The sequence below is a fragment of the Oncorhynchus mykiss genome, chromosome 8 (genome assembly GCF_013265735.2).
Source record: "Oncorhynchus mykiss isolate Arlee chromosome 8, USDA_OmykA_1.1, whole genome shotgun sequence".
Taxonomy (NCBI): Eukaryota; Metazoa; Chordata; class Actinopteri; order Salmoniformes; family Salmonidae; genus Oncorhynchus; species Oncorhynchus mykiss.
In genome coordinates, this window is record NC_048572.1 from 51,041,939 (window position 1) to 51,069,479 (window position 27,541).

General features: G+C 43.0%; 2 protein-coding genes across 7 annotated transcripts in view; one reads left to right on the top strand and one right to left on the bottom strand.

The window, feature by feature from the left end:
* The window catches only part of LOC110530041 (parafibromin), a 64,858-nt gene extending 39,972 nt beyond the window's left edge, over window positions 1-24,886 (top strand). For all 3 annotated transcript variants that reach the window (XM_036985598.1, XM_036985596.1, XM_036985597.1), the window contains 7 exons: window positions 2,593-2,650; window positions 18,062-18,097; window positions 18,201-18,288; window positions 20,950-21,111; window positions 22,831-22,931; window positions 23,196-23,337; window positions 23,796-24,886. In XM_036985598.1, the coding sequence (XP_036841493.1) occupies window positions 2,593-2,650; window positions 18,062-18,097; window positions 18,201-18,288; window positions 20,950-21,111; window positions 22,831-22,931; window positions 23,196-23,337; window positions 23,796-23,832 (624 nt within the window). In that variant the 3' untranslated portion in view covers window positions 23,833-24,886. The remainder of the gene's footprint in view (window positions 1-2,592; window positions 2,651-18,061; window positions 18,098-18,200; window positions 18,289-20,949; window positions 21,112-22,830; window positions 22,932-23,195; window positions 23,338-23,795) is intronic.
* LOC110530040 (beta-1,3-galactosyltransferase 2) overlaps window positions 1-25,863 on the bottom strand; it is a 35,237-nt gene extending 9,374 nt beyond the window's left edge. Inside the window, exons 1-2 of one of the 4 annotated variants that reach the window (XM_021612810.2) lie at window positions 25,205-25,682; window positions 16,413-16,574 (exon numbers count right to left, since the gene is read on the bottom strand). The gene's annotated coding sequence lies outside the window, so the exon portion shown is untranslated. The other 3 variants (XR_005052895.1, XM_036985599.1, XM_021612808.2) reach the window with 3 other exon arrangements.
* Between the last annotated feature and the right edge of the window lie 1,678 nt (window positions 25,864-27,541).

Consider the following 27,541-nt stretch of genomic DNA (forward strand, 5'->3'; position numbering starts at 1 on the left):
ATCCCGTTAGCGGGATCATTTACGTCAACATCAGCTGGAATGTAGCACGCCAAATTAAAATGTAATTTTCATGAAATCACAAGTGCAATATAGCAAAACACAGTTTAGCTTGTTGTTAATCCACCTGGCATGTCAGATTTCATTAAAGCTTTTCGGCGAAAGCTATCCAAGCGTTTATGTAAGAACATCTCTCTCAGTAGACAAAATACACTGCTCAAAAAAATAAAACAACACAATGTAACTCCAAGTCAATCACACTTCTGTGAAATCAAACTGTCCACTTAGGAAGCAACACTGATTGACAATACATTTCACATGCTGTTGTGCAAATGGAATAGACAACAGGTGGAAATTATAGGCAATTAGCAAGACACTCCCAATAAAGGAGTGGTCCTGCAGGTGGTGACCACAGACCACTTCTCAGTTCCTATGCTTCCTGGCTGATGTTTTGGTCACTTTTTGAATGCTGGCAGTGCTTTCACTCTAGTGGTAGCATGAGACGGAGTCTACAACCCACACAAGTGGCTCAGGTAGTGCAGCTCATCCAGGATGGGACATCAATGCGAGCTGTGGCAAGAAGGTTTGCTGTGTCTGTCAGCGTAGTGTCCAGAGCATGGAGGCGCTACCAGGAGATAGGCCAGTACATCAAGAGACGTGGAGGAGGCCGTAGGAGGGCAACAACCCAGCAGACGTCCACAGGTGGGGGTTGTGCTTACAGCCCAACACCGTGCAGGACGTTTGGCATTTGCCAGAGAACACCAAGATTGGCAAATTCGCCACTGGCGCCCTGTGCTCTTCACAGATGAAAGCAGGTTCACACTGAGCACATGTGACAGATGTGAAAGTCTGGAGACGCCGTGGAGAACGTTCTGCTGCCTGCAACATCCTCCAGCATGACCGGTTTGGCGGTGGGTCAGTCATGGTGTGGGGTGGCATTTCTTTGGGGGGCCGCACAGCCCTCCATGTGCTCGCCAGAGGTAGCTTGACTGCCATTAGGTACCGAGATGAGATCCTCCGACCCCTTGTGAGACCATATGCTGGTGCGGTTGGCCCTGGGTTCATCCTAATTCAAGACAATGCTAGACCTCATGTGGCTGGAGTGTGTCAGCAGCTCCTACAAGAGGAAGGCATTGATGCTATGGACTGGCCCGCCCGTTCCCCAGACCTGAATCCAATTGAGCACATCTGGGACATCATGTCTCGCTCCATCCACCAACGCCACGTTGCACCACAGACTGTCCAGGAGTTGGCGGATGCTTTTAGTCCAGGTCTGGGAGGAGATCCCTCAGGAGACCATCCGCCACCTCATCAGGAGCATGCCCAGGCGTTGTAGGGAGGTCATACAGGCACGTGGAGGCCACACACAGTACTGAGCCTCATTTTGACTTGTTTTAAGGATTTTACATCAAAGTTGGATCAGCCTGTAGTGTGGTTTTACACTTTAATTTTGAGTGTCACTCCAAATCCAGACCTCCATGGGTTGATAAATTTGATTTCCATTGATTTTTGTGTGATTTTGTTGTCAGCACATTCAACTATGTAAAGAAAAAAGTATTTAATAAGAATATTTCATTCATTCAGATCTAGGATGTGTTATTTTATAGCAGTGTATTACAAACAGCTAGCCGCCAAGTAGATTGGTCACAAAAGTCAGAAAAGCAATAAATTAAATCGCTTACCTTTGATCTTCGAATGTTTGCACTCACGAGACTCCCAGTTACACAATAATTGTTCCTTTTGTTCCATAAAATGTATTTTTATATCCAAAATACCTCCATTTGTTTGGCGCGTTATGTTCAGAAATCCACAGGCTTGAGCGGTCACGACATCGCAGATGAAAATTCCAAATACACAGCCAAAAACTCTGGGGACACACTGACGCGATGTGATCTTTCTCGCTCATTTTTCAAAATAAAAGCCTGAAACTGTCTATAGACTGTTCACAACATGGGTAAGCCATAGGAAAATGAATATGGTTGATATCCCTTTAAATGGAGGGAAGGCATTCAAAGGAACATGGAGCTTTCAAAATAGAGGCCACTTCCTGGTTGAATTTTCCTCAGGTTTTCGTCTGCAATATCAGTTCTGTTATACTCACAGACAATATTTTGACAGTTTTGGAAACTTTAGAGTTTTCTATCCTAATCTGACAATTATATGCATATTCTAGATTCTGGACCTGAGAAATTGGCAGTTTAAATTTGGGTACGTTTTTCATCCAAAAATCTAAATACTGCCCCCTACACTCAACAGGTTAAAGGTGTTTCAACAAAGTACTGAGTAATGGGTCTGAATACTTATGTAAATGTGATATTAAATTTGCTAACATTTCTAAACACGTTTTTTCTTTTGTCATTATGGGGTATTGTGTGTAGATTAATGAGGGGGAAAACGATTTAATCCATTTAGAATAAGGCTGTAACGTAACAAAATATGGAAAAAGTCTAGGTCTGAATACTTTCCAAATACATTGTAAATATGTTGTAGACGAGTTCGAGTTGGATGAACTTGCATACCCTATGCCAATATGTAGGGTTGGCTTTTCATTCATCAGGCTGTAGGTTAAGCGTTGTGTTTTTGTTTGTGTTTCAGGAGGGAGCGTCTGCCAGGAAGGCCCAGACACCAGCACTGCAGCCCGTTCCCAGACCAGGTATGTATATCTGTCACCACCAAAGCAGGTGACATGAAAACATTGTGTTAATGTAGGCCTTTTGTAGACACAGCTTTCCCAGTCATTCAAAACCCCTGTATCAGCAGTCACCACCAACCCTGGCCCAAAAAGTAACTTTTAGAGCTGGGTTGCAATAAAACTCTGCACGTCATGTTGAACCCCCCGCGGTGTGCATGGTTTCATTACAGCACAGTACTCAAACACCTGATTCAAGACCTTTATTGGTTGAATCTCGTGTGTTTTTAATGGGCAGGCCTGCAGACCCTGTTACTCTCAAGGACTAGAATTAGTGGTTGATTCTACAGTCGTGGCCAAAAGAATTGAGAATGACACATTAATTTTCACAAAGTCTGCTGCCTCAGTTTGTAGGATGGCAATTTGCATATACTCCAGAATGTTATGAAGAGTGATCAGATGAATTGCAATTATAATTGCAAAGTCCCTCTTTGCCATGCAAATGAACTGAATCCCCCAAAAACATTTCCACTGCATTTCAGCCCTGCCACAAAAGGACCAGCTGACATCATGTCAGTGATTCTCTCGTTAACACAGGTGTGAATGTTGACAAGGACAGGGCTGGAGATCACTCTGTCATGCTGATTGAGTTCGAATAACAGACTGGAAGCTTCAAAAGGTGCTTAGAATCATTGTTCTTCCTCTGTCAACCATGGTTACCTGGAAGGAAACACGTGCCGTCATCATTACTTTGCACGAAAAGGGCTTCACAGGCAAGGATATTGCTGCCAGTAAGATTGCACCTAAATCAACAATTTATTGGATCATCAAGAACTTCAAGGAGAGCAGTTCAATTGTTGTGAAGAAGGCTTCAGGGCGCCCAAAAAAGGCCAGCAAGCGCCAGGACCGTCTCCTAAAGTTGATTCAGCTGCGGGATCGGGGCACCACCAGTACAGAGCTTGCTCAGGAATAAAGCAGGCAGGTGTGAGTGCATCTGCATGCACAGTGAGGCAAAGACTTTTGGGGAATGGCCTGGTGTCAAGAAGGGCAGCAAAGAAGCCACTTCTCTCCAGGAAAAACATCAGGGACAGACTGATATTCTGCAAAAGGTACAGGGATTGGACTGCTGAGGACTGGGGTAAAGTAATTTTTTCTGAATCCCCTTTCCAATTGTTTGGGGCATCTGGAAAAAAGCTTGCCAGAAGAAAAGGTGAGCACTACCATCAGTCCTGTGTCATGCCAACAGTAAAGCATCCTGAGACCATTCATGTGTGGGTTTGCTTTGCAGCCAAGGGAGTGGGCTCACTCACAATTCTGCCTAAGAACACAGCCATGAATAAAGAATGGTACCAACACATCCTCCGAGAGCAACTTCTCCCAACCAACAGTTTGGTGACGAACAATGCCTTTTCCAGCATGATGGAGCACCTTGCCATAAGGCAAAAGTGATAATTAAGTTCCTCGGGGAACAAAACATCGATATTTTGGGTCCATGGCCATGTCCATGGCCAGGAAACTCCAGACCTTAATCACATTGACAATTTGTGGGCAATCCTCCAGAGGCAGGTGGACAAACAAAAACCCACAAATTCTGAAAAACTCCCAAGTATTGATTATGCAAGAATGGGCTGCCATCAGTCAGGATGTGGCCCAGAAGTTAATTGACAGCATGCCAGGGCAGATTGCAGAGGTCTTGGAAAAAGAAGGGTCAACACTGCAAATATTGACTCTTTGCATCAACTTCATGTAATTGTCAATAAAAGCCTTTGACACTTATGAAATGCTTGTAATTATACTTCAGTATTCCATAGTAACATCTGACAAAAATATCTTAAGACACCGAGGCAGCAGACTTTGTGAAATTTATATTTGTGTCATTCTCAACTTTTGGCCACGACTGTACAATGAGACAGCTTTCTATGTACTACTACAACATGTTCCTGCCGTTTGAAACACTTTCTCGGGACAACTGATGTTGCTTCAAGGTTGTGACCTAAGCCAAACGTAAGGGATGGTAAGATTCACAGATAAGCATCCGTCCAAATAAGCATCTGTCCTGTGTGCCCAAACCGATCCATATTAAACATGCATCAGTAATGGGAAATAAAATTAACACCTGCCAAATGCGGGTATTGGCGGGTAAGACTGCCTATTTCACCAGCCACGTTGGCGGGTGGTCAATTTGCAAGGCTCTACAGTGCGAGCATTACATTTGTGAATAAAAATAATCAAAAGTCAAATATGAGCACATGTGAGTTAGAAAAATGCTGCAGTATCTCTTTACAAAGTATTTATGTGGTTTTGTTTCATAGCAGCTAATTGCACAAAGAAATACGAATCTTATATCCCACCTCACGCAGCAACACTGCCTGGCAGGGGAGCTGTGTGCAATAAGTGAAGTTCATTCATAGATTCTTTTTTGGGGGGCATAAAAATTAGCATTATTTACTTGAATATCTACAAAGTGAGCCACTATACCATATTACTACTTAATAATAGATTTTTTGTTTTACACTGAACAACAATTTGAAAACAATTTAAAAGAGTTTACTGAGTTACAATTCATATTATAGTGCATACAGACCCCTTGACTTTTTTCACATTTTGTTACGTTACAGCCTTATTCTAAAATTGATTAAATCGTTTTCCCCCTAATAAATACACACACTACCCTGTAATGACAATGCAAAAACAAGTTTTTAGAAATGTTTGCAAATGTATTAATAAAAAACTTAAATCACATTTACAGAAGTATCCAGACCCTTTAATCAGTACTTTGTTGAAGCACCTTTGGCAGCGATAACAGCCTAGAGTCTTCTTAGGTATGAAGCTACAAGCTTGGCACACCTGTATTTGGGGAGTTTCTCCCATTCTTCTCTGTAGATCCTCTCAAGCTATGTCAGGTTGGATGGGGAGCGTCGCTGCACAGCTATTTTCAGGTCTCCAGAGATTTTTATCGGGCTCTGGATGGGCCACTCAAGGACATTCAGAGACTTATCCCGAAGCCATTCCTGTGTTGTCTTGGCTGTGTGCTTCGCCCCAGCTCTGGTGCAGGTTATCAAGGCTCTCTCTGTACTTTGCTCCATTCATCTTTGCCTCGATCCTGACTAGTCGCCCAGTCCCTGCCGGTGTATAACAACCACAGCATGACGCTGCCACCGCCATGCTTCACCGACGGGATGGTTCCAGGTTTCCTCCACATGTGGCGCTTGGCATTCAGGCCAAAGAGTTCAATCTTGGTTATATCAGACCAGAGAATCTTCTGTCATGGTCTGCGAGTCTTTTAGGTGCCTTTTGGCAAACTCCAAGCGAGCTGTCATGTGCCTTTTACTGAGGAGAGGCTTCCATCCGACCACCCTACCATAAAGGCCTGATTGGTGGAGTGCTGCAGTGATGGTTGTCCTTTAGGTAGGTTCTCGCATTTCCACAGAGGAACTCTGGAGCTCTGCCAGAGTGACCATTGGTTCTTGGTCACCTACTTGACCAAGGCCCTTCTCCCCCGATTCAAACTTCAGTTTTGCCAGGCAGCCAGCTCTAGGAGAAGAGTCTTGGTGGTTCCAAACTTCTTCTACTTAAAAATGGAGGCCACTGTGTTCTTGGGGATCTTCAATGCACCAGAAATTGTTGGTACCCTTCCCTAGATCTGTGCCTCGACACAATCCTGTCTCGGAGCTCTACGGACAATTCCTTTGACCTCATGGCTTGGTTTTTGCTCTGACATACACTGTGGGACCTTTATATAGACAGGTGTGTGCCTGTCCAGATAATGTCCAATCAATTGAATTTACCACAGGTTCCTACAATTTGATTGGAGCCAACATCCCAGGTATGATCAATTGAAACAGGATGCACATGAGCTAAATTTTGAGTCTCATAGCCAAGGGTCTGAATACTTATGTAAATAGGGTATTTCTGTTCTTAAACACATTTGCGGAAATTTCTAAACTGTTTTCGGGTATTGTGTGTAAAAAAAAAAATATATATATATATATATATCTTCACTAGGGTATGTGGGACTATAGTGTCCCAACTCAACAGCCAGTGAAACTGCAGGGCGCCAAATTCAAAACAGAAATCCCATAATTAAAATTCCTCAAACACACAAGTATTTTACACCATTTTAAAGATACACTTGTTGTAAATCCAGCCAGTGTCCGATTTCAAAAAGGCTTTACGACGAAAGCACATCAAACGATTGTTAGGTCAGAGCCAAGTCACAGAACCACAGCCACTTTTCCAGCCAAAGAGAGGAGTCAGAAATGGAGAGAGAATTAATCATTAACCTTTGATCTTCATCAGATGACACTCATAGGACTTCATGTTACACAATACATGTATGTTTTGTTCGGTAAAGTTCATATTTATATCAAAATCTGAGTTTACATTGGCACATTATGTTCAGTAGTTCCAAAACATCTGGTGATTTTGCAGAGCCACATCAATTTACAGAAATATCCATAATAAACATTGCTAAAAGATACAACTGCTATGCATGGCATTTTCGATGCAACTGCTGTGTCAGATTTCAAAGACTTTACGGAAAAAGCACACCATGCAATAATCTGAGTACAGTGCTCAGACCAAAACAACCCAAACAGATATCCGCCATGTTGTGTAGTCAACAGAAGTCAGAAATGGCATTCTAAATATTCACTTACCTTTGATCTTCATCAGAATGCACTCCCAGGAATCCCAGGTCCACAATAAATGTTTGATTTGTTCGATAAAATCCATTTATGTCCAAATACCCCCTTTTTTTGTTTGCGCGTTTAGCACAATCATCAAAATTCATGAGGCCCGATCACTAGGTGCAGACAAAGTCAAAAAGTTCCGTTACAGTCCGTAGAAACATGTCAAACGATGTATAGAATCAATCTTTAGGATGTTTTTAACATAAATCTCCAATGTTCCAATCGGAGAATTCCTTTATCTTTAGAATTGCACTGGAACGCAAGCTAACTCGCGTCAGCTCATGGCACTCTGGGAGAGACCTTACTCAATCCCCTCTCATTCGCCCCAACTTCACAGTAGAAGCCTCAAACAAGGTTCTAAAGACGGTTGACATCTAGTGGAAGCCTTAGCAAGTGCAATATGACCCCATAGATACTGTATATTCGATAGGCAATGAGTTGTAAAACTACAAACCTCAGATTTCTCACTTCCTGGTTGGATTTTTCTCAGGTTTTTGCCAGCCATATGAGTTCTGTTATACTCGCATACATCATTCAAACAGTTTTAGAAACTGCAGTGTTTTCTATCCAAATATACTAATTATATGCATATTCTGGCTTTTATGGCTGAGTAGTAGTTTAATTTGGGCACGCTTTTCATCCAAAATTCCCAATGCTGCCCCCTACCCTCGAAGTTAACTAAATCCATTTTAGAACAAGGCTGTAATGTAACAAAATGTGGAAAGAGTCAAGGGGTCTGAATACTTTGACCACCATTTGCCTCATGCAGTGCGACATCTCCTTTGCATAGAGTTGCTGGATATTGGCGGGAACTGGAACACATCGATCCAGAGTCTCCCATTGAGCATATATGGGACACATGTCGGAATATGCAGGCCATGGAAGAACTTGCACATTTTCGGCTTTCAGAAATTGTGTACAGTTTCTTGCGACATGGGGTCGTGCTTTATAATGCTGAAACATAAGGAAATGGCGGTTGGATGAATTGTACGACAATTGGCCTCAGGATCTCGTCACGGTATCTCTGTGCATTCAAATCAAATCAAATCAAATCAAATTTTATTTGTCACATACACATGGTTAGCAGATGTTAATGCGAGTGTAGCGAAATGCTTGTGCTTCTAGTTCCGACAATGCAGTAATAACCAACAAGTAATCTAACTAACAATTCCAAAACTACTGTCTTGTACACAGTGTAAGGGGATAAAGAATATGTACATAAGGATATATGAATGAGTGATGGTACAGAGCAGCATAGGCAAGATACAGTAGATGGTATCGAGTACAGTATGTACAAATGAGATGAGTATGTAAACAAAGTGGCATAGTTTAAAGTGGCTAGTGATACATGTATTACATAAGGATACAGTCGATGATATAGAGTACAGTATATACGTATGCATATGAGATGAATAATGTAGGGTAAGTAACATTATATAAGGTAGCATTGTTTAAAGTGGCTAGTGATATATTTACATCATTTCCCATCAATTCCCATTATTAAAGTGGCTGGAGTTGAGTCAGTGTCAGTGTGTTGGCAGCAGCCACTCAATGTTAGTGGTGGCTGTTTAACAGTCTGATGGCCTTGAGATAGAAGCTGTTTTTCAGTCTCTCGGTCCCAGCTTTGATGCACCTGTACTGACCTCGCCTTCTGGATGATAGCGGGGTGAACAGGCAGTGGCTCGGGTGGTTGATGTCCTTGATGATCTTTATGGCCTTCCTGTGACATCGGGTGGTGTAGGTGTCCTGGAGGGCAGGTAGTTTGCCCCCGGTGATGCGTTGTGCAGACCTCACCACCCTCTGGAGAGCCTTACGGTTGAGGGCGGAGCAGTTGACGTACCAGGCGGTGATACAGCCCGCCAGGATGCTCTCGATTGTGCATCTGTAGAAGTTTGTGAGTGCTTTTGGTGACAAGCCGAATTTCTTCAGCCTCCTGAGGTTGAAGAGGCGCTGCTGCGCCTTCTTCACAATGCTGTCTGTGTGAGTGGACCAATTCAGTTTGTCTGTGATGTGTATGCCGAGGAACTTAAAACTTGCTACCCTCTCCACTACTGTTCCATCGATGTGGATAGGGGGGTGTTCCCTCTGCTGTTTCCTGAAGTCCACAATCATCTCCTTAGTTTTGTTGACGTTGAGTGTGAGGTTATTTTCCTGACACCACACTCCGAGGGCCCTCACCTCCTCCCTGTAGGCCGTCTCGTCGTTGTTGGTAATCAAGCCTACCACTGTTGTGTCGTCCGCAAACTTGATGATTGAGTTGGAGGCGTGTGTGGCCACGCAGTCGTGGGTGAACAGGGAGTACAGGAGAGGGCTCAGAACGCACCCTTGTGGGGCCCCAGTGTTGAGGATCAGCGGGGAGGAGATGTTGTTGCCTACCCTCACCACCTGGGGGCGGCCCGTCAGGAAGTCCAGTACCCAGTTGCACAGGGCGGGGTCGAGACCCAGGGTCTCGAGCTTGATGACGAGCTTGGAGGGTACTATGGTGTTGAATGCCGAGCTGTAGTCAATGAACAGCATTCTCACATAGGTATTCCTCTTGTCCAGATGGGTTAGGGCGGTGTGCAGTGTGGTTGAGATTGCATCGTCTGTGGACCTATTTGGGCGGTAAGCAAATTGGAGTGGGTCTAGGGTGTCAGGTAGGGTGGAGGTGATATGGTCCTTGACTAGTCTCTCAAAGCACTTCATGATGACGGAAGTGAGTGCTACGGGGCGGTAGTCGTTTAGCTCAGTTACCTTAGCTTTCTTGGGAACAGGAACAATGGTGGCCCTCTTGAAGCATGTGGGAACAGCAGACTGGTATAGGGATTGATTGAATATGTCCGTAAACACACCGGCCAGCTGGTCTGCGCATGCTCTGAGGGCGCGGCTGGGGATGCCGTCTGGGCCTGCAGCCTTGCGAGGGTTAACACGTTTAAATGTCTTACTCACCTCGGCTGCAGTGAAGGAGAGACCGCATGTTTTCGTTGCCGGCCGTGTTAGTGGCACTGTATTGTCCTCAAAGCGGGCAAAAAAGTTGTTTAGTCTGCCTGGGAGCAGGACATCCTGGTCCGTGACTGGGCTGGATTTCTTCCTGTAGTCCGTGATTGACTGTAGACCCTGCCACATGCCTCTTGTGTCTGAGCCGTTGAATTGAGATTCTACTTTGTCTCTGTACTGACGCTTAGCTTGTTTGATAGCCTTGCGGAGGGAATAGCTGCACTGTTTGTATTCGGTCATGTTACCAGACACCTTCCCCTGATTAAAAGCAGTGGTTCGCGCTTTCAGTTTCACGCGAATGCTGCCATCAATCCACGGTTTCTGGTTAGGGAATGTTTTAATCGTTGCTATGGGAACGACATCTTCAACACACGTTCTAATGAACTCACACACCGAATCAGCATATTCGTCAATGTTGTTGTCTGACGCAATACGAAACATGTCCCAGTCCACGTGGTGGAAGCAGTCTTGGAGTGTGGAGTCAGCTTGGTCGGACCAGCGTTGGACAGACCTCAGCGTGGGAGCCTCTTGTTTTAGTTTCTGTCGGTAGGCAGGGATCAACAAAATGGAGTCGTGGTCAGCTTTTCCGAAAGGGGGGCGGGGCAGGGCCTTATATGCGTCGCGGAAGTTAGAGTAACAATGATCCAAGGTCTTTCCACCCCTGGTTGCGCAATCGATATGCTGATAAAATTTAGGGAGTCTTGTTTTCAGATTAGCCTTGTTAAAATCCCCAGCTACAATGAATGCAGCCTCCGGATGAATGGTTTCCAGTTTGCAAAGAGTTAAATAAAGTTCGTTCAGAGCCATCGATGTGTCTGCTTGGGGGGGGATGTATACGGCTGTGATTATAATCGAAGAGAATTCTCTTGGTAGATAATGCGGTCTACATTTGATTGTGAGGAATTCTAAATCAGGTGAACAGAAGGATTTGAGTTCCTGTATGTTTCTTTCATCACACCATGTCACGTTAGTCATAAGGCATACGCCGCCGCCCCTCTTCTTACCAGAAAGTTGTTTGTTTCTGTCTGCGCGATGTGTGGAGAAACCCGTTGGCTGCACCGCTTCGGATAGAGTCACTCCAGTGAGCCACGTTTCCGTGAAGCAAAGAACGTTACAGTCTCTGATGTCCCTCTGGAATGCTACCCTTGCTCGGATTTCATCAACCTTGTTGTCAAGAGACTGGACATTGGCAAGAAGAATGCTAGGGAGTGGTGCACGATGTGCCCGTCTCCGGAGTCTGACCAGAAGACCGCCTCGTTTCCCTCTTTTTCGGAGTTGTTTTTTTTTGGGTCGCTGCATGGAATCCACTCAGTTGTCCTGTTTGTAAGGCAGAACACAGGATCCGCATCGCGAAAAACATATTCTTGGTAGTACTGATGGTGAGTTGATGCTGATCTTATATTCAGTAGTTCTTCTCGACTGTATGTAATGAAACCTAAGATGAGCTGGGGTACTAATGTAAGAAATAACACGTAAAAAAAACAAAAAACTGCATAGTTTCCTAGGAACGCGAAGCGAGGCGGCCATCTCTGTCGGCGCCGGAAGTAGGTTCAAATTGCCATCGATAAAATGCAATTGTGTATGTTGTCCGTAGCTTATGCCTGCCCATACTATAACCCCACCGCCACCATGAGGCACTCTGTTCACAACGTTGATAACAGAAAACTGCTCGCTCACACAACACCATCTGCCTGGTACATGCCTGGTAGACTTCCTGAAGTCAGCATGCCAATTGCACGCTCCCTCAAAACTTGACATTTGTGGCATAACTGAGCATTTTAGTGGCCTCCTATTGCCCCCAGCACAAGGTGCACCTGTGTAATGATCATGGAGTTTAATCAGCTTCTTAATATGCAACACCTGTCAGATGGATGGATTATCTTGACAAAAGAGAAATGCTCACTAACAGGGATGTAAACTAATTTGTGGACAAAGTCTTAGAGAAACAGTTTTTTTGTGCATGGAACATTTCTGGTGTCTTATTTCAGCTCATGAAATTTGGGACCAGGCATGTTGCGCTTTATGTTTTTGTTGAAAAGAATCTGGGCGGCTGGTAGATTTTTTATTTTCTACCTACAACAGTGGCTGGTAGACCAATTTTTATTTTATTTTTATTCTCTCTGCGTTGGAATACTTGGGAAAAGATATCCAAAATGTTAATCACTTGGAGCTGATTTCTTGATTCTCCGTCTTATGTCCCCAAAAAATTGTGGGTGCAAATAGTTGGGGATTCCTAAACTAGAGATGCACGATATATCGGTGAACATGTCGGAATCGGCTAATATTAGCTAAAAATGCTAACATCGGTATCGGCCAATATCTAGTTTAACGGCGATGTTAAAAACTGATGTCAAAGCTAACGTGCATACCTATATAACGTGGTACATGACGTAATAATGGCAAGAAAGATTTTGCGCTTCACGTGCAACACAGCATTCCTAACCAAGCCCACAATGTCGTCTGTGTGGATCAAGCAGTCATTTGAAAGAGTAAGAACATTTTAGCGAGACAACTCAAAGGTGAATGGAATTCATTGTTAAGGGCAATCAACCGTTCTCTGTCGTGTGTGTGTGATGTTGGCTTTCGCCGACTGGTTGAGCACAAGTACACACTAGCAAGTGCGCTATTTTTCAGATGTTACCCTACCGGAGTTACACAGTAATAGCATCACTATTATTAGCTTCACGACATACATACTATGGAACGCCGTTTGGCTCATTGCGTGTCAAAAAAGATACAGTAGCACTGTCAGTGGTGCAAACACCCGCCACGAATTGTGTTTACAATACCGTGTTAGTAATAAAGCATTGTTTGTTTTGACTGCAGCTTCTGGGGTAGCTAGCTTTAGCTTGGTACCAAGCAAGCACTAATACAACCAGCCTGAAAACAATGACCAGTAGAAACTGCAGTCATTTTCATTATTCTTAGCAATGATTTAGGAATCCTTGTGATTTAAGTATTGGCTAGGTTGCCACTTGTTGTTCGCCTATTGAACATCAGTTCATGAAAACAAATGGCTAGCCAGCTGCTTAACCCTGTTGCCCAAAGCTAACATAAGTTGCTGGCTAGTGAGGCTCGACCGGACCGGGTTATGTGTTGTGAAGCTAGCCACTGTTGGGGTTCTTTTCTTGGGCTTCTATTTTAATAATGAATACTCAAAATGTGCACTTGTAAATCATATCAGTTTTAATCAATACAGCTGTAGACAGAAGTCAAAGATGTCTCTCCCGAGTTCTGCAAAATAGGAAAAGTCCAAGTTGCTTTTATTATGCTTGCCCATAGTGATGTAACTGCCTACATCAACACCTACTCATGAGACCAAGCCCATGCATATACAGTTATACAAACTTGCAGGAGCGAAATATAGTTCCAGTGTTTTCTAAGGGCTCAGCAGTAAGCTTCCACTCCCCAAGTTGCTTTATAGTGGTATGTCTCTTGTTTCTTATCTCTTTCACTCCCCTGCAGAGTTCTGTCTATGAATCTCTTTAAGCCTTGAGGTGCACTCTCTCTCACCCTGTTTTGACTGCAATAATTCGAAGCTCAAATATATGCATTGGCTAAATGCCATGCTAATTTCTAAAGATGAATATTGACAGTAGTAGCTCAACAACATTTGATCTGCAAAAATGACAAGTTAATCAGTGGGTGATGGCGGTTTCAGATAAGTGGGGGGAGTAAAAGTATAAATTGCCCCCACCCCTAATGCCTACACACACATACACACTCTACTTTGAGAAGTCATCCCATCAGCAGCAGATAGTAATAAACCAAATCACATGAATTCGTTCCCCAAATCAAATCACACTAAAACGTATCGGAGGCTATGGATCTAGATGCGTATATGGAATTGTTCATGAAAGGAGAGCTGCCAAACGTCAACGTTATAAACGTCCTGTCAATTCTGTGATCGGCATCCTACACGGAACGCGGTCAGACAAGTGTTTAGCAGCTGCCATCAAGCGTCCGTCATTGTTCCCACACATGGCAGTTATCGTGGAAATGAAAAGAACATGAGGTCCAGAGCTGAAGGTCACTCCTTCCCCGGTCTTTGTGCAGCGTGATGAATCACATGTCTGTTTTGCTATCCCCTTCTGTTATTCGGCATCTCTATGGCTGTGTAGAGAAGTCACATTCTCTCTGTGTGTGTGTGTTTAGGGGTGTGTTTTTGTGTGACATGCACTAAATATACAAAAGTATGTGGACACCCCTTCAAATTCGTGGATTCGTTGCTGGCAAGTGTTTAAAATCGAGCACACAGTCTGCAATCTCCATAGACACACTTTGGCAGTAGAATGGCCTTACTGAAGAGCTCAGTGACTTTCAACGTGGCACCGTCATAGGATGCCACCTTTCCACATATCAGTTCGTCAAATTTCTGCCCTGCTAGCGCTGCCCTGGACAACTAAGTGCTGTTGCTTGTAGACGTTTCCACTTCACAATAACTGCTCAGCCGCGACGTGGTAGGCCACACAAGCTCACAGAACTGGACCGGCGAGTGCTGAAGCGCGCAGTACGCAAAAATTATGTCCTTGGTTGCAACACTGCCTCTGGAAGCAACTTCATTACAATAACTGTTTGTCAGGAGCTTCATGAAATGGGTTGCTATGGCCAAGCAGCCACACACAAGCCTTAGATCACCATGCGCAATGCCAACTGTCGGCTAGAGTGGTGTCATGCTCGCCACCATTTGACCCTGGAGCAGTGGAAACGCGTTCTTTTGGAGTGATGAATCACGCTTCACCATCTGGCAGTCCGACGGACAAATCTGTGTTTTGAGGATGCCGGGAGAACGGTACCTGTCCCAATGTATACTACCAACTGTAAAGTTTAGTGGAGAAGGAATAATGGTCTGGGGCTGTTTTTCATGCTTTGGGCTAGGCCCCATAGTTCCAGTGAAGGGGAATCTGAACGCTACAGCATACTATGGCATTCCAAACGATTCTGTGCTTCCAACTTTGTGGCAACAGTTTGTGGAAGACCCTTTCCTGTTTCAGCATGTGAGCGATCGTGAAAGAGCGAATCTCCGTTTGGGCTGATCTGTGACCCACTAGCACCTCCCCCAGTTAGAGGTGAATAAGGCAACCTCAGTTACACAGGCAAGGGTACTTTGACACACACACGGATTAAATGTACATGGAAAGGTAGTGTTTCTGAAACAAAAGAAACGGAGGTAATGAGATGGTGTGCTAAGGGTCTCCAGCAGGGATTTCGTAACAGATAGCCTGACAGGCAGAATGTTACACATTTCCACTACTCTGCTTGTGTAGATTAATAGATGAGCCTGGTTTGATGAACTAGCAGACATCACAAATGCTGGCCTGGAGAAATGAACACTGAAACTCCACTTTAAAAAATATATATATATTTTTAATTTGACTAGGCTAGTCAGTTAAGATCCAATTCTTATTTACAATGATGGGCCTACCCCAGCCAAACCCTAACCCGGACGACGCTGGGCCAATTGTGCGCCACCCTATGGGACTCCCAATCACAGTCGGTTGTGATACAGCCTGGAATCAAACCAGGGTCTGTAGTGACGCCTATAGCACTGAGATGCAGTGCCTTAGACCACTGTGCCACTCGAGCTTTTAAAGCAGTGTTAATTTTTGCAGCTTTTTTTGTTGTTTAGTTTTTAGTCTTAACACCATTTTAGTCTTAAGTCACATTTTAGTCATTTCATCCTTTTAGTTTTAGTTATCAGTCGACAAACTCTGGACAATTCTAGTCTAGTTTTAGTCACAGCCATTTTAGTCAGGTAGTTAGTGCTTTTTGTTCTATTAAATAATGAATGTTTAGTCTACCTCTAACTTCCATTGTACACATTCAGATAGCCTTGTCCAACTAGGCCTACTATCTCCTAGTATACCTTGGCTGGCAACATTGGTATTGTGGCAGATTGTGACCAATGCCAGCCATAATTAACCATATTGGCTATAAAGCCTTGGTTACAGGTTAAACCATTTACAGCTCTGATTTTCTCCCCATCATAACCATCAAGGGGGTAATTTGAGCTTTCCAAAAAATGTCAAGTATTATTGATCAAAAAGCATCTTTTTCCCCCCCGCCCCCCCCATCTGTGGGACTGAGTTGGGCCTCTGGGGCTTGAGCTGACAATTTACCTACAGCTGGCATTCCGTAGATGTGATGTGATGTGTGTGTGACCCGAGATAGACAGCCTGGCGGAGTAGAACAATCCCATATTGTGTCCAATCATTCTTGCATCTGGGAAATGGCACCGGGTGCAGGTGACCACAGGATGAACCCAGGATGGTGCCCCCGATCTGCATGTGGAGGTGGAAGCAGCCATGACTACGCATTTTTGGGTCCCCTATATAAGATCTGTTTTTTTTTTCATTAAAGGTTAAGCTCTCGGCAAAACACCTTTTAGTGTGTGGCCGACCAACTGCATTATTGTAATAATTAATCAATATTAAATAAAGGTGATTGTATAAAGAAATTAGTCTCTCTCAGTATACATCAATTTCCACAATAGGTGCAAGAGCGGCAACAAAGTTGAATGATTAACAGTGCATATGGGAAACTAGAGCTTCTGATGTGATCAAAACAAAAATAGCCTACATGAAAAGGAGAGCGTAAACATTGGTTTTAGGTTAGTTACAAGACAAGTGCTCTGGCTTCGCATCAGTTCAAAAGTGACTGCCTGGGACAAGTGACTGCCTGGGAGCTGTGCCTGGGAGCTGTGTGGGAGAGTCGGGCAGAACAGCTCCATCAGACCGCGCAACTGAAAGATGTTAATTCTGCCAATGAGAGGACTGCAAACGGCAACAAAAAAAAAAGGTGACCCAGCTGCCTCCAATCCCCCCAAAAATGGAAAAGATAAGCACAGCAAATCTGGAAGTTACATGGTGCCTATTATTCCATTCATTTTGAATTGTGGGATATAGCTGCATCTTTAATAATGGCCTGGTTTGTGGACTCCGATGACCACTTGAGTTATGACTGACTATCTGACACATTTCGATTTTGGAGTGTTATGTCTATTTAATGATACCGTGTTTCTTCTCTTTGATTTGTGAACCCCAAATTTCAATTGCATTAATGCAACACGGTGTCTCATCTCTCGTGTCAAGTAAGCTCTTAATAATCAAAGTAGGATCAATTCTGTTTTGTGTCCTTGGTGGAAAAACGGTTGAAAAGAGATGTGAGCGTTAAAAACAAAACAGCAAATCTATTTTTGGAAGTCTCACTAGGCCTGCAACTACTGTAGCTCGCAAGGCTCTTCATATCAAACACATTGCTCTGTTATATGAGATCTGGGTAGGAGTGCTCATATAGGAGCAGATTTGCCTTTTAGTTTATAATGAATAAGATTATATTGATGGGGTGACCTGATTTCGGGACAGAGATGCTTTGTGGATATCCGTGTTTTAACTACAATAAAGACAGGCGCTTTGCTTCTGTGAAACATGCAAAACATATCAAGAGTAGCTGCTCCACTACTCATTGGATCCAATGGCTAAAGCTTGTCTTGGAACCAGACAAACTGACATCGTTACAGCTGTGCGTGTCTGAGGTAAACTAACTCCTTGAAGGTTTTTTTTAAAAAATTTTTAATGATCAGAAAATGAGTACATTAGCTTTACCTGGTTTATGCCTGTTCATTTCACTTAATTCAGGACAAAAGCCAGAGTTGTCATTTCCTCTGTTCAGTGTGTCTCATCTGTTGTCAAATTTGATACTTTTTGCAGCACATGGCTCATAATGGGATATCGGTTCTTTCTGTCACTTGTTTATTTTTCTCCTCCAGTTTCCCAAGCCAGACCCCCACCAAATCAAAAGAAGGGTATGTACTGCTACGACAGTGTGTGTGTGCGAGTGTTATTGATGAATGGTGATAAATGGTAATAGATTAACTAAACATATACATTGTGTTCGTTTCATTAAAGGCTCTCGGACTCCCATCGTAATCATCCCAGCGGCCACCACATCCCTCATCACCATGCTCAATGCAAAGGACCTACTGCAGGACCTCAAGTAAGTAGACTGTGAGTGCACGTGCATGCGCCAGGATTTCCTTTAGTTGCTGAGCATTTGTTGGCTGCTTTTCCTTCACTCTGTGGTCCAACTCATCCCAAACCATCTCAATTGGGTTGAGGGCAGGTGATCGTGGAGGCCAGGTCATCGATGCAGCTTTCCATCACTCTCCTTGGTCAAATAGCCTTTGCACAGCCTGGAGGTGTGTTGGGTCATAGTCCTGTTGGAAAAACAAATGATAGTCCCACTAAGCGCAAACCAGATGGGATGGCGTATCGCTGCAGAATGCTGTGGTAGCCATGCTGGTTAAGTGTGCCTTGAATTCTAAATAAATCACTGACTGTGTCACTAGCAACGCACCAGCTGGTTTTAGAGAATGCCAAGAGTGTTGAAAGCTATCCAAGGCAAAGGGCGGCGGCTACTTTGAAGAATCTCAAATATATAATATATTTTGATTTGTTTAACACTTTTTTTATGATTCCATATGTGTCATTTCATAGTTTTGAGGTCTTCTCTATTGTTCTACAATGTAGAAAATAATACAAATAAAGAGAAACCCTTGTAGGTGTCAACTTTTGACTGCTACTGTGTATGCAGTGTGTTCTAAAAGTATTCAGACCCCTGGACTTTTTCCACATTTTGTTAGCCTTATTCTAAAATTGATTAAATTGTATGTTTTTATCAATCTACACAAAATACCCCATAATGACAAAGCATAAACCAGGTTTTTAGAAATGTATGCTAATGTATTAAAAATAAAACTTATAAAATGTACATAAGTATTCAGACCCTTTACTCAGTACTTTGTTGAAGCACCTTTGGCAGCAATTACAGCCTCGAATCGTCTTGGGTGTGACGCTACAAGCTTGGCACACCTGTATTTGGGGAGTTTCTCCCATTCTTCTCTGCAGATCCTCTCAAGCTGTCAGGTTGGATGGGGAGTGTCGCTGCACAGCTATTTTCAGATCTCTCCAGAGATGTTCGATCGGGTTCAAGTCTGGGCTCTGGCTGGGCCACTCAAGGACATTCAGAGACTTGTCCCGAAGCCACACATGCTCTGTCTTGACTGTGTGCTTTGTGTCGTTGTCCTGTTGGAAGGTGAACCGTCTTGTTTCTCATGGTCAGAGTCCTTTAGGTGCCTTTTGGCAAACTCCAAGCGGGTGGTCATCTGTTTTTATATTATGTAATGGCTTCCATCTGGCCAGTCTACCATAAAGGTCTGATTGGTGAAGTGCTGCAGAGATGGTTGTCCTTCTGGAAGGTTCTCCCATCTCCACAGAGGAACTCTGGAGCTCTGTCAGAGTGACCATTGGGTTATTAGTCACCTCCGTGACCATGGCTCTTTTCCCCCGATTACTCAGTTTGGCCGGGTGGCCAGCTCTAGGATGAGTCTTGGTGGTTCCAAATTTCTTCCATTTAAGAATGTTTTATTGGACATTCAATGCTAGAGACATTTGTTAGCACCCTTTCCCAGATCTGTGCATGCCTTTTCCAAATCATGTCCAATCAATTGAATTTACCACAGGTGGACTCCAAGTTGGGAGGAGTCCAGGATGCACCCGAGTCTCATAGCTAAGGGTCTGAATACTTATTTACATACGTTTTTTTTATTATTACATTTGCAAAAAAAAGCCTGTTTTCGCTTTGTAATTATTTGGTATTGTGTGTGGATTGAGGATTTTTATTTGATCAATTTTAGGATAAGGCTGTAACGTAACAAATTTTGGGAAAAGGGAAGGGGTCTGAATGCTTTCCAAATTACATTGACTGCACTGGGCCTTTAAGTCAATGGCACAAATCTAGGTAGACCGTGCCTTTTTTAGATTTGGAAAAACGAAATACTTTTTCACTTCTCCCATTGACTTTCCAAACCCTAGTCTGGTATCCTTTGTGAGGGATTCCCGGAAGTGTTTTAAAACTTAGCGTTTATTATTGGCTGAAGTCCAGGAAGTTCCTCCCTGTTTCACTGAGTTTCTGGTATAGTGCCAAATTAATATGACCCTTAAGCTACCAACCCAGTCTACTGCCCGACTCTGTGTAGAGTTGCATTTGTAAACAGACCAAATAAAGCGTGAAAAACGGGGGGATGCTCACTTTTTTGTTGTTGGTATGTCGTCTATACATATACTTGGCTATACTGTACAGTGAATGTGATAGGGGGAGTACAGTAGGTCTTGTATTGTGTGTGGAGAGGCTAGCATGCTCGCAGTTACCAAGTTTTAAAACGGGCAACAACAAACTACGGGGATGTCATTTGTTTTGGTATGTAGGCTATAGTTAGTTTGATGGGTAGAAGAAGATTGTAGGACTTGTTTTGTATGCTAGAAAGGAAATGGAGGGAAGGAGTGACAGCCAAGTGGGAACAATTCAGACTGGGCTAAAATAGCTGTGCTGGAAATGAATAATAACACTTCATTAATTAGGACACTTCAGATGAAGTTACTATCACACACAAGACTGCAACATTTATCCACATGTACCAATAAACGTTTCACTAAAAAACAAGCTTCACATGTGTTGGACTTAAAAATCCCTATATTAGAATCATGTTGAAAACAACATTGCATAGCCACCATAATACTTTATTTTGCCTTGCTTTCTTGGCGGAGGTTTTGTATCGTATGCATTAGCCATTACTCTTCTCCCTCCCCTCTCCGTGAGGTTTGTGACGCCAGAGGAGAAGAAGAAGCAGGGCATCCAGCGGGACAACGAGGTGCTGCTCCAGAGACGCAAGGACCAGATCCAGCCCGGGGGGGCCACGCTCAGCGTCACCGTGCCCTACAGGGTCATTGACCAGCCCCTCAAACTAGCTCCGCAGGACTGGTGAGTCACCACCACCGTACATGGCCATTTGGCATCTTCGATACATACATCCCACTCCGTATCATTGACCAGCCACTGTGTCACCAGGACCGTACATGACCCTACTCCATAACCATTTATGATCTTCAATACATACACTTCACTTAGAACTGGTGAGTCTCCAGGACCATACATGAACATTCATGATCTTCCATAAATACAGTGCTTTCAGAAAGTATTCACACCCCTTGACTTTTTCCACATTTTTTTTACAGCTGGAATTTAAAATGGAATAAATTGAGTTTTTTTTCCACTGGCCTACACTCAATTCCACTTTGTCATTATGGGGTATTATGTTTTACAAATTAATAGCTGAAATGTCTTGTCAATAAGTATTCAACCTCTTTGTTATGGCAAGTTTAAATTGTGCTTAACTAGTTGCATGGACTCTGTGCAATAGTATTTAACATGTTTTTGAATGACTACCTCCTCTCAGTACCCCACACATACAATTATCTGCAAGGTCCCTCATTGGAGCAGTGAAGTTCAAACACAGATTCAACCACAAAGACCAGGGAGGTTTTCCAATGCCTCGCAAAGAAGTGCACCTATTGGTAGATTAAAGAAAACAGACATTGAATATCCCTTTGAGCATTGTAACATTATTAATTATACTTTGGAAGGCGTATTTATACACCCAGTCACTACAAAGATATAGATAGCCTTGCTAACTGTTGCCGTAGAGGAGGACACGGCTCAGGGATTTCACCATGAAGCCAACTGTGACGAGTTAAATGGCTGGGATAGGAGAAAACCGAGGATGGATAAACAACCTTGTAGTTACTCCACAATACTAACCTAATTAACAGTGAAAGGGAAGCCTGTACAGAATTTGAAAAAACATGCATCCTGTTTGCAACAATGCACTAAAGTAATATTGCAAAAAAATTGGCAAATCAGTAACTTTTTGTCCTGAATACAAAGAGTTATGTTTGGGGAAACCCAATAAAACCATACTACTGAGCACCACTCTCCATATGTTCAAGCATAGTGGTGGCTGCATCATGTTATGGGTATGTTATGAGTTTTTCAGGATGAAAAATAAATTAAATGGAGCTAAGCACAGGTAAGATCCTAAAGAAAAAGCTGGTCTCCTTTCCACCAGACACTGGGAGATAAATTCACCTTTCAGCAGGGCAATAACCTAAAACACAAGGCCAAATATACATTGGAGTTGCTTAACAAGAAGACAGTGAATGTTCCCGAGAGGCCAAGTTAGTTTTGACTTTAATCTACTTGAAAATCTATGGCAAGACCTGAAAATGCTTGTCTAGCAATGATCAATAACCAATTTGACAGAACTTGAAGAATTTTGAAATGAGTAATGGGCAAATGTTGCACAATCCTGGTGTGGAATGCTCTTAAAGAGCAATATGTTTCTTGTACATGTGTGTGTAGACACAACAGTACTACAGGATCGACAGTACCTCACGATATTGTGGTAATGGTCGGCTGTAAATGAAAGTACTTGACCCAAATCCACATACCGCTACACCACTTGAGCAACCAGCCCCTCAACTTACCCATGGCCACAAATGACTATACATCCTCTCTACATCTGGCTTACAATGTGAAGATTGTGCAAAACTTACTCCCATTTTACTGTGCCACACATGCAAAACGGTCTCATTTTGTTTGAATTGTTTTCACACTAGAGGTTGATGTTGACTGTTTGTGCAGGGATCGCGTGGTGGCCGTGTTCGTGCAAGGCCCTGCCTGGCAGTTCAAGGGCTGGCCTTGGCTGCTACCTGACGGATCTCCTGTGGACATTTTCGCTAAAAGTGAGATTCCTCCCACTTGCTCTTATACATACAGGGGTAGCACTTTACTTTCGACAAGGTATGTATGTCTTTCTTGTTACAAGTAAATGGTTACCCAGTTATTTCAAACTGTAAAGTGCTACCCATACAGTTCTTTGGCTACTAACCTGTGATCCCTTTAGATGGACTTAAGTTAATGTATTTGAGCTAACCTGTCCAACCCATGTCTCGAAACGAGTATTGGTCCTATCTAATTGACTGTGTGTGGTTGTGGTCACCCTGCAGTCCGAGCCTTCCATCTGAAGTATGACGAGCAGAAGATGGACCCCAATGTGCAGAAGTGGGACGTGACCGTGCTGGAGCTGAGCCACCACAAGCGCCATCTCGACCGGCCCATGTTCCTGAAGTTCTGGGAGACCCTCGACAGGTGTGTTTTGATAGCACATTGTGCACATGTAAATTCATGACGCAATGGGGTTGATACCAAGCCCACCTATACCTTGTTATGAAAACCCTTCTCCCTTCCCTCTTTCTATACTGGTCTATCCTTTCAATGAAATTACTTATTTCTGAAAAAATGTATTATTTAAAATTAATTCTGGAAGTGCACTGAATTCCAATTCTCTTCAATTGGGAAAATCTGGTGTTGGAATTTGATTTACTTTCTCATTTGAAATGATATTGACCCTAACCCTGGAAGATATGTTTCCATGTAAATGTTAGCACTCTTGTACATTGAGTTAAATAATATTCTCTGTTAAAGTTTAAACTTCATATACTCTGGGGTTATAGAAATATTTGGGATTTATATTTGAATGGGATGACAGTAGAATGCATGTGCTCCTTCTGACCACATGCCATCTTCTCTTCCGGTTCTCTCTACAGATACATGGTGAAACACAAGTCGCACCTGAGGTTCTGAGCCTAGACCGTGGCCTCCTTCCTCCACAGGTCCCGTCAAGGCATTTATAAACTCCCGCCCCAAACCTAGCCCTCCTCCTCCCCACCAGGACTACCACTAGAAGAGAAAGGAGACACACGGGCCCACAACACCCCCCACCAGCACTTTGGGGATCCAGAATAGACCCACGTGTTCAGATTGTCATTCAGGAAAATACTTTCTACCTGGTCTTCATGGTTTCCATAGATAGAAGCAGCAGATACAGTATGTCTGGACATTGGGAAGGGGAGGTTGGAGCGTCCCATGTTTTTCAAGTTCCTATGTACAATATAAAACAATATACCAAAACTATATATTTTCTAACAGTATAGCGTTTTACTGTGGAGACAGATTGAAGAGCGAGAGAAAGCGAAAGGGGGATGGATAGATGGAGGTGGGGAGAACAACTTCCCGTACTATTTCCTTTGTGAAATGGATCTTGTAAATTCCATGTGAAACATGAGCTGGATAAGAAGCCCTTTGGATCACTGCTGGCAATAAGGGATACGAGACCTCTGTCAGTTTCATTTTCTGATGTTTTTACTTCCTTACGATAGGAACATTTGTCTCTACTTTTTTACTAAGTGCTTCCGAAATGGCACCCTATTTCCTAAATAGTGCACTACAGTGCTCTATGAAGGGAATAGAGTGCAATTTGGGACAGAATCCTAGTTTGAAAGCGCATAGGTATGCAGTCTTATAGCCAAGGAGCATCTGAGTGACGTGCCATGCGATCCAAATGTATATATGATGATATATGAGCCAGACTTTGAAGATCAAAGAAGCTAGGTATCTTTTTCTTGATGCATAACAAAGCTAATGATTCAGTGATAGATGGGTTCAAATGTTCGACAGTAAATTCCAATATTTGCAGCTTTTTTTTTTGGGCAACTGCGCACCACTTTGGTCACTACATGACGATGTAAAGATTTTTAGTTATTTTTAGTTGGTGTTGTGCAAATGAAAGGAATGATGGACATTGCTTTATTTGATGTGTTCACAATGCAAATGGTTAATAAAAGTTGGTAGACGGAAAGTGTATCGTCTGTGTTGCAGTTTAAATCTCCTTAAGCTTTCTTTACCATGCAGAGTTGGGTTTCTGTTTGGACTTGGAAGTTTTTCCTTCCCTCATGATCTGAGCAGGAAAAAATCTGGGTACTAGATAGATAGATGGGAAAACTACTTGTAAAGGCATACGGTTTTTGATTGAGCTGTTTTTTTCTTCCGTTAAGTCAGAGGATGATTGTACACTTTCAGTTATAAAAAGGACCATCTTTTCGTATTTTTGATAAAGTTAATTATAGGTGTAACTGTTAGGCTACTGTTGCTTCATGCGTTGTATGCGTGTACTTACTTTCACTCTGGGTAGGTACTTTCCATTCCGTTACCGTTACTTTCCAAGCAGGAGTAAAGGGCACTGCTCCGGTTGTTGCCGTAGTAGACTATGTATTACAGTCTAGATTGTTATAAATATTAGTTATTTATTGTGTAGGCTTCTAACCTACTTGAAATAAAGTAATGCGAGAGAAAATGGCCACGTAGTTACCACCGCACCGGCGACACGACCATCAATTTATACACAGTACGAAGAACTTTGAGTCGGCAGGCACAAAACTAGAAGATTGAGCACTGACCGCCGGGTTATTGACTAGTCCATCTGCCACGCAAAACAGTCTTGAGTGCCAACAAATCGGACCGATTCGCTTTCCATACACCCACTTATTTCGACACAACCGGTCGCCATATTGGGATGCAGCTACCCCCTTCACGAAGATAGTCTAGCTAGCTAGGGTTAATTAAGGCTGCATTGCATTCGCTTTCTCATTCTACAGCTACAAATAACTCCATTCGGGAATATTAAAAAGGAGCCTGCCTACCTGTTGGCTCGGGGTCGTTGTAGCCTATCCTTCTCCCTTAATTTAGAGTTTTGTCATTTTAATTCCATTTTACATTGATTTAGATATCTAACTGTTGTCACACACTGACATGCTGACCAGACCGCGGGTGCTTCTGCCAACGCGCGCATGTTGATTTTATCCCCCACCCCAAACACGATCTGGACACGCAGGATGAAATATCAAAACGAACTCTGAACCAATTATATGAATTTAGGGACAGGTCGATAAGCAAACATTTATGGCAATTTATCTAGCTAGCTTGCTGTTGCTAGCTAATTTGTCCAGTGATATAAACATTGGGGTGTTTTACTGAAATGCTCAAGGTCCTCTACTCTGACAATTAATCCACAGATAAAAGGGTAAAACGTTTTCTAGTAATCTCTTCTCCCTTGGACTTTATTTGGCGGTTGGCAACCAATTTTAAGGTGCATTACCCACTATCGACGAGTTTGGACCTCACCTCGAGTGGACCTTCTATCACCAACGTGGGTATATGCTCCCAGGGGTGAAAATCTGATATCAACTTTGGAGGGGACAATTACATGAAATTTTCTCAAGAGCAATTCCTGAGGGGGACACCAAAAGTCGTGCTGTAACACAGCCTACGTTGTAATATGTTACATGTATATTGAGGAACCATAATTACTACTACTGGATAGTTGATAGGTACAGTAGTTAACTGAAGGGTTGTCCCAACTTGTTAAAATGTTTAAATCATTATAATAATACTACTACTAATAATGGTTATAGCAGCGTTCCTTATCAATCCAGTATGTATGCAGGTATTTGTATTTACAACCAGCAATAGCAAGAAAGGCCTGTAGGTGGGGTGACCAGACGTCCCCGTTTTTGGTGGCCTGTCCCTGGAAATGTCCCCGTTTTTAACTGTGCATTAAAAACAGACCGCAAAGTGAAAAAAGACCGGGCAGCAGAGCCTACCACGTTGTGCTTGTTTAGGCCAACAGAGGGGCCTGCTCACTACAGCAGCTTCATTCACTCTTCTTCTACTAACTATTTGCTCGTGATAGTTTTAGAGAAAACTGCTGTGGAAAACTCGGCCAGAAGCTAGCAAGTGTCAAGTGAATCCACAACATCACCACAAACGTCTTTTCAAGCCAGGTAAATTACAATCGTTTGAGATACTAGCTAGTGATGTTATATCACAATTTATTATATAGGTAGATGGATCTGCCCTATAAGGTTTTAAATAGGTTATGCTAGCTAACGTTAGCTATGTAGACTAACGTTAAGTTAGCTAGCTACTGTTATGGTAGCTAGGTTAAAACATGTAAACATGCAGTGGAAGGGCTATTTTTAAAATGTGATTATATTAAATGAATGCACAATTAATTATGAGAATATTTTTGTAGATTACAATTTTAATGGTTTGGCATTATAAGTAGTGTGAAAATATATTTAGAAATGTTCATGGATTACATTAGTAGTGGAGAGGAGGAAGAAGAGTGGAGACAGAGGAGGAAAGGTAAAGATATGGTAACAGAGCCAGACAATTTATTATTCCAAACAATGTTTTTGATATAAAATACAAATCTGATTGCCCGTGTTGAAATGCCCTCTGTCACCACATTCTTCAAGAAGGTAGAGCCTTCCCAAGAAGAATATGGTTTAGCTGTGCAGGAGGGTGTCTTTGCATACCACACTATGTGACACAATCATAGTTACAGATCTATGGACTGCACAGCACAACTGACACTGAAGCTTTGTGAGCCAAAGTTTACATGTCCTAGGACAAAATGTGACACCATAATGAGTAACTTGTTGGCAACATGGGC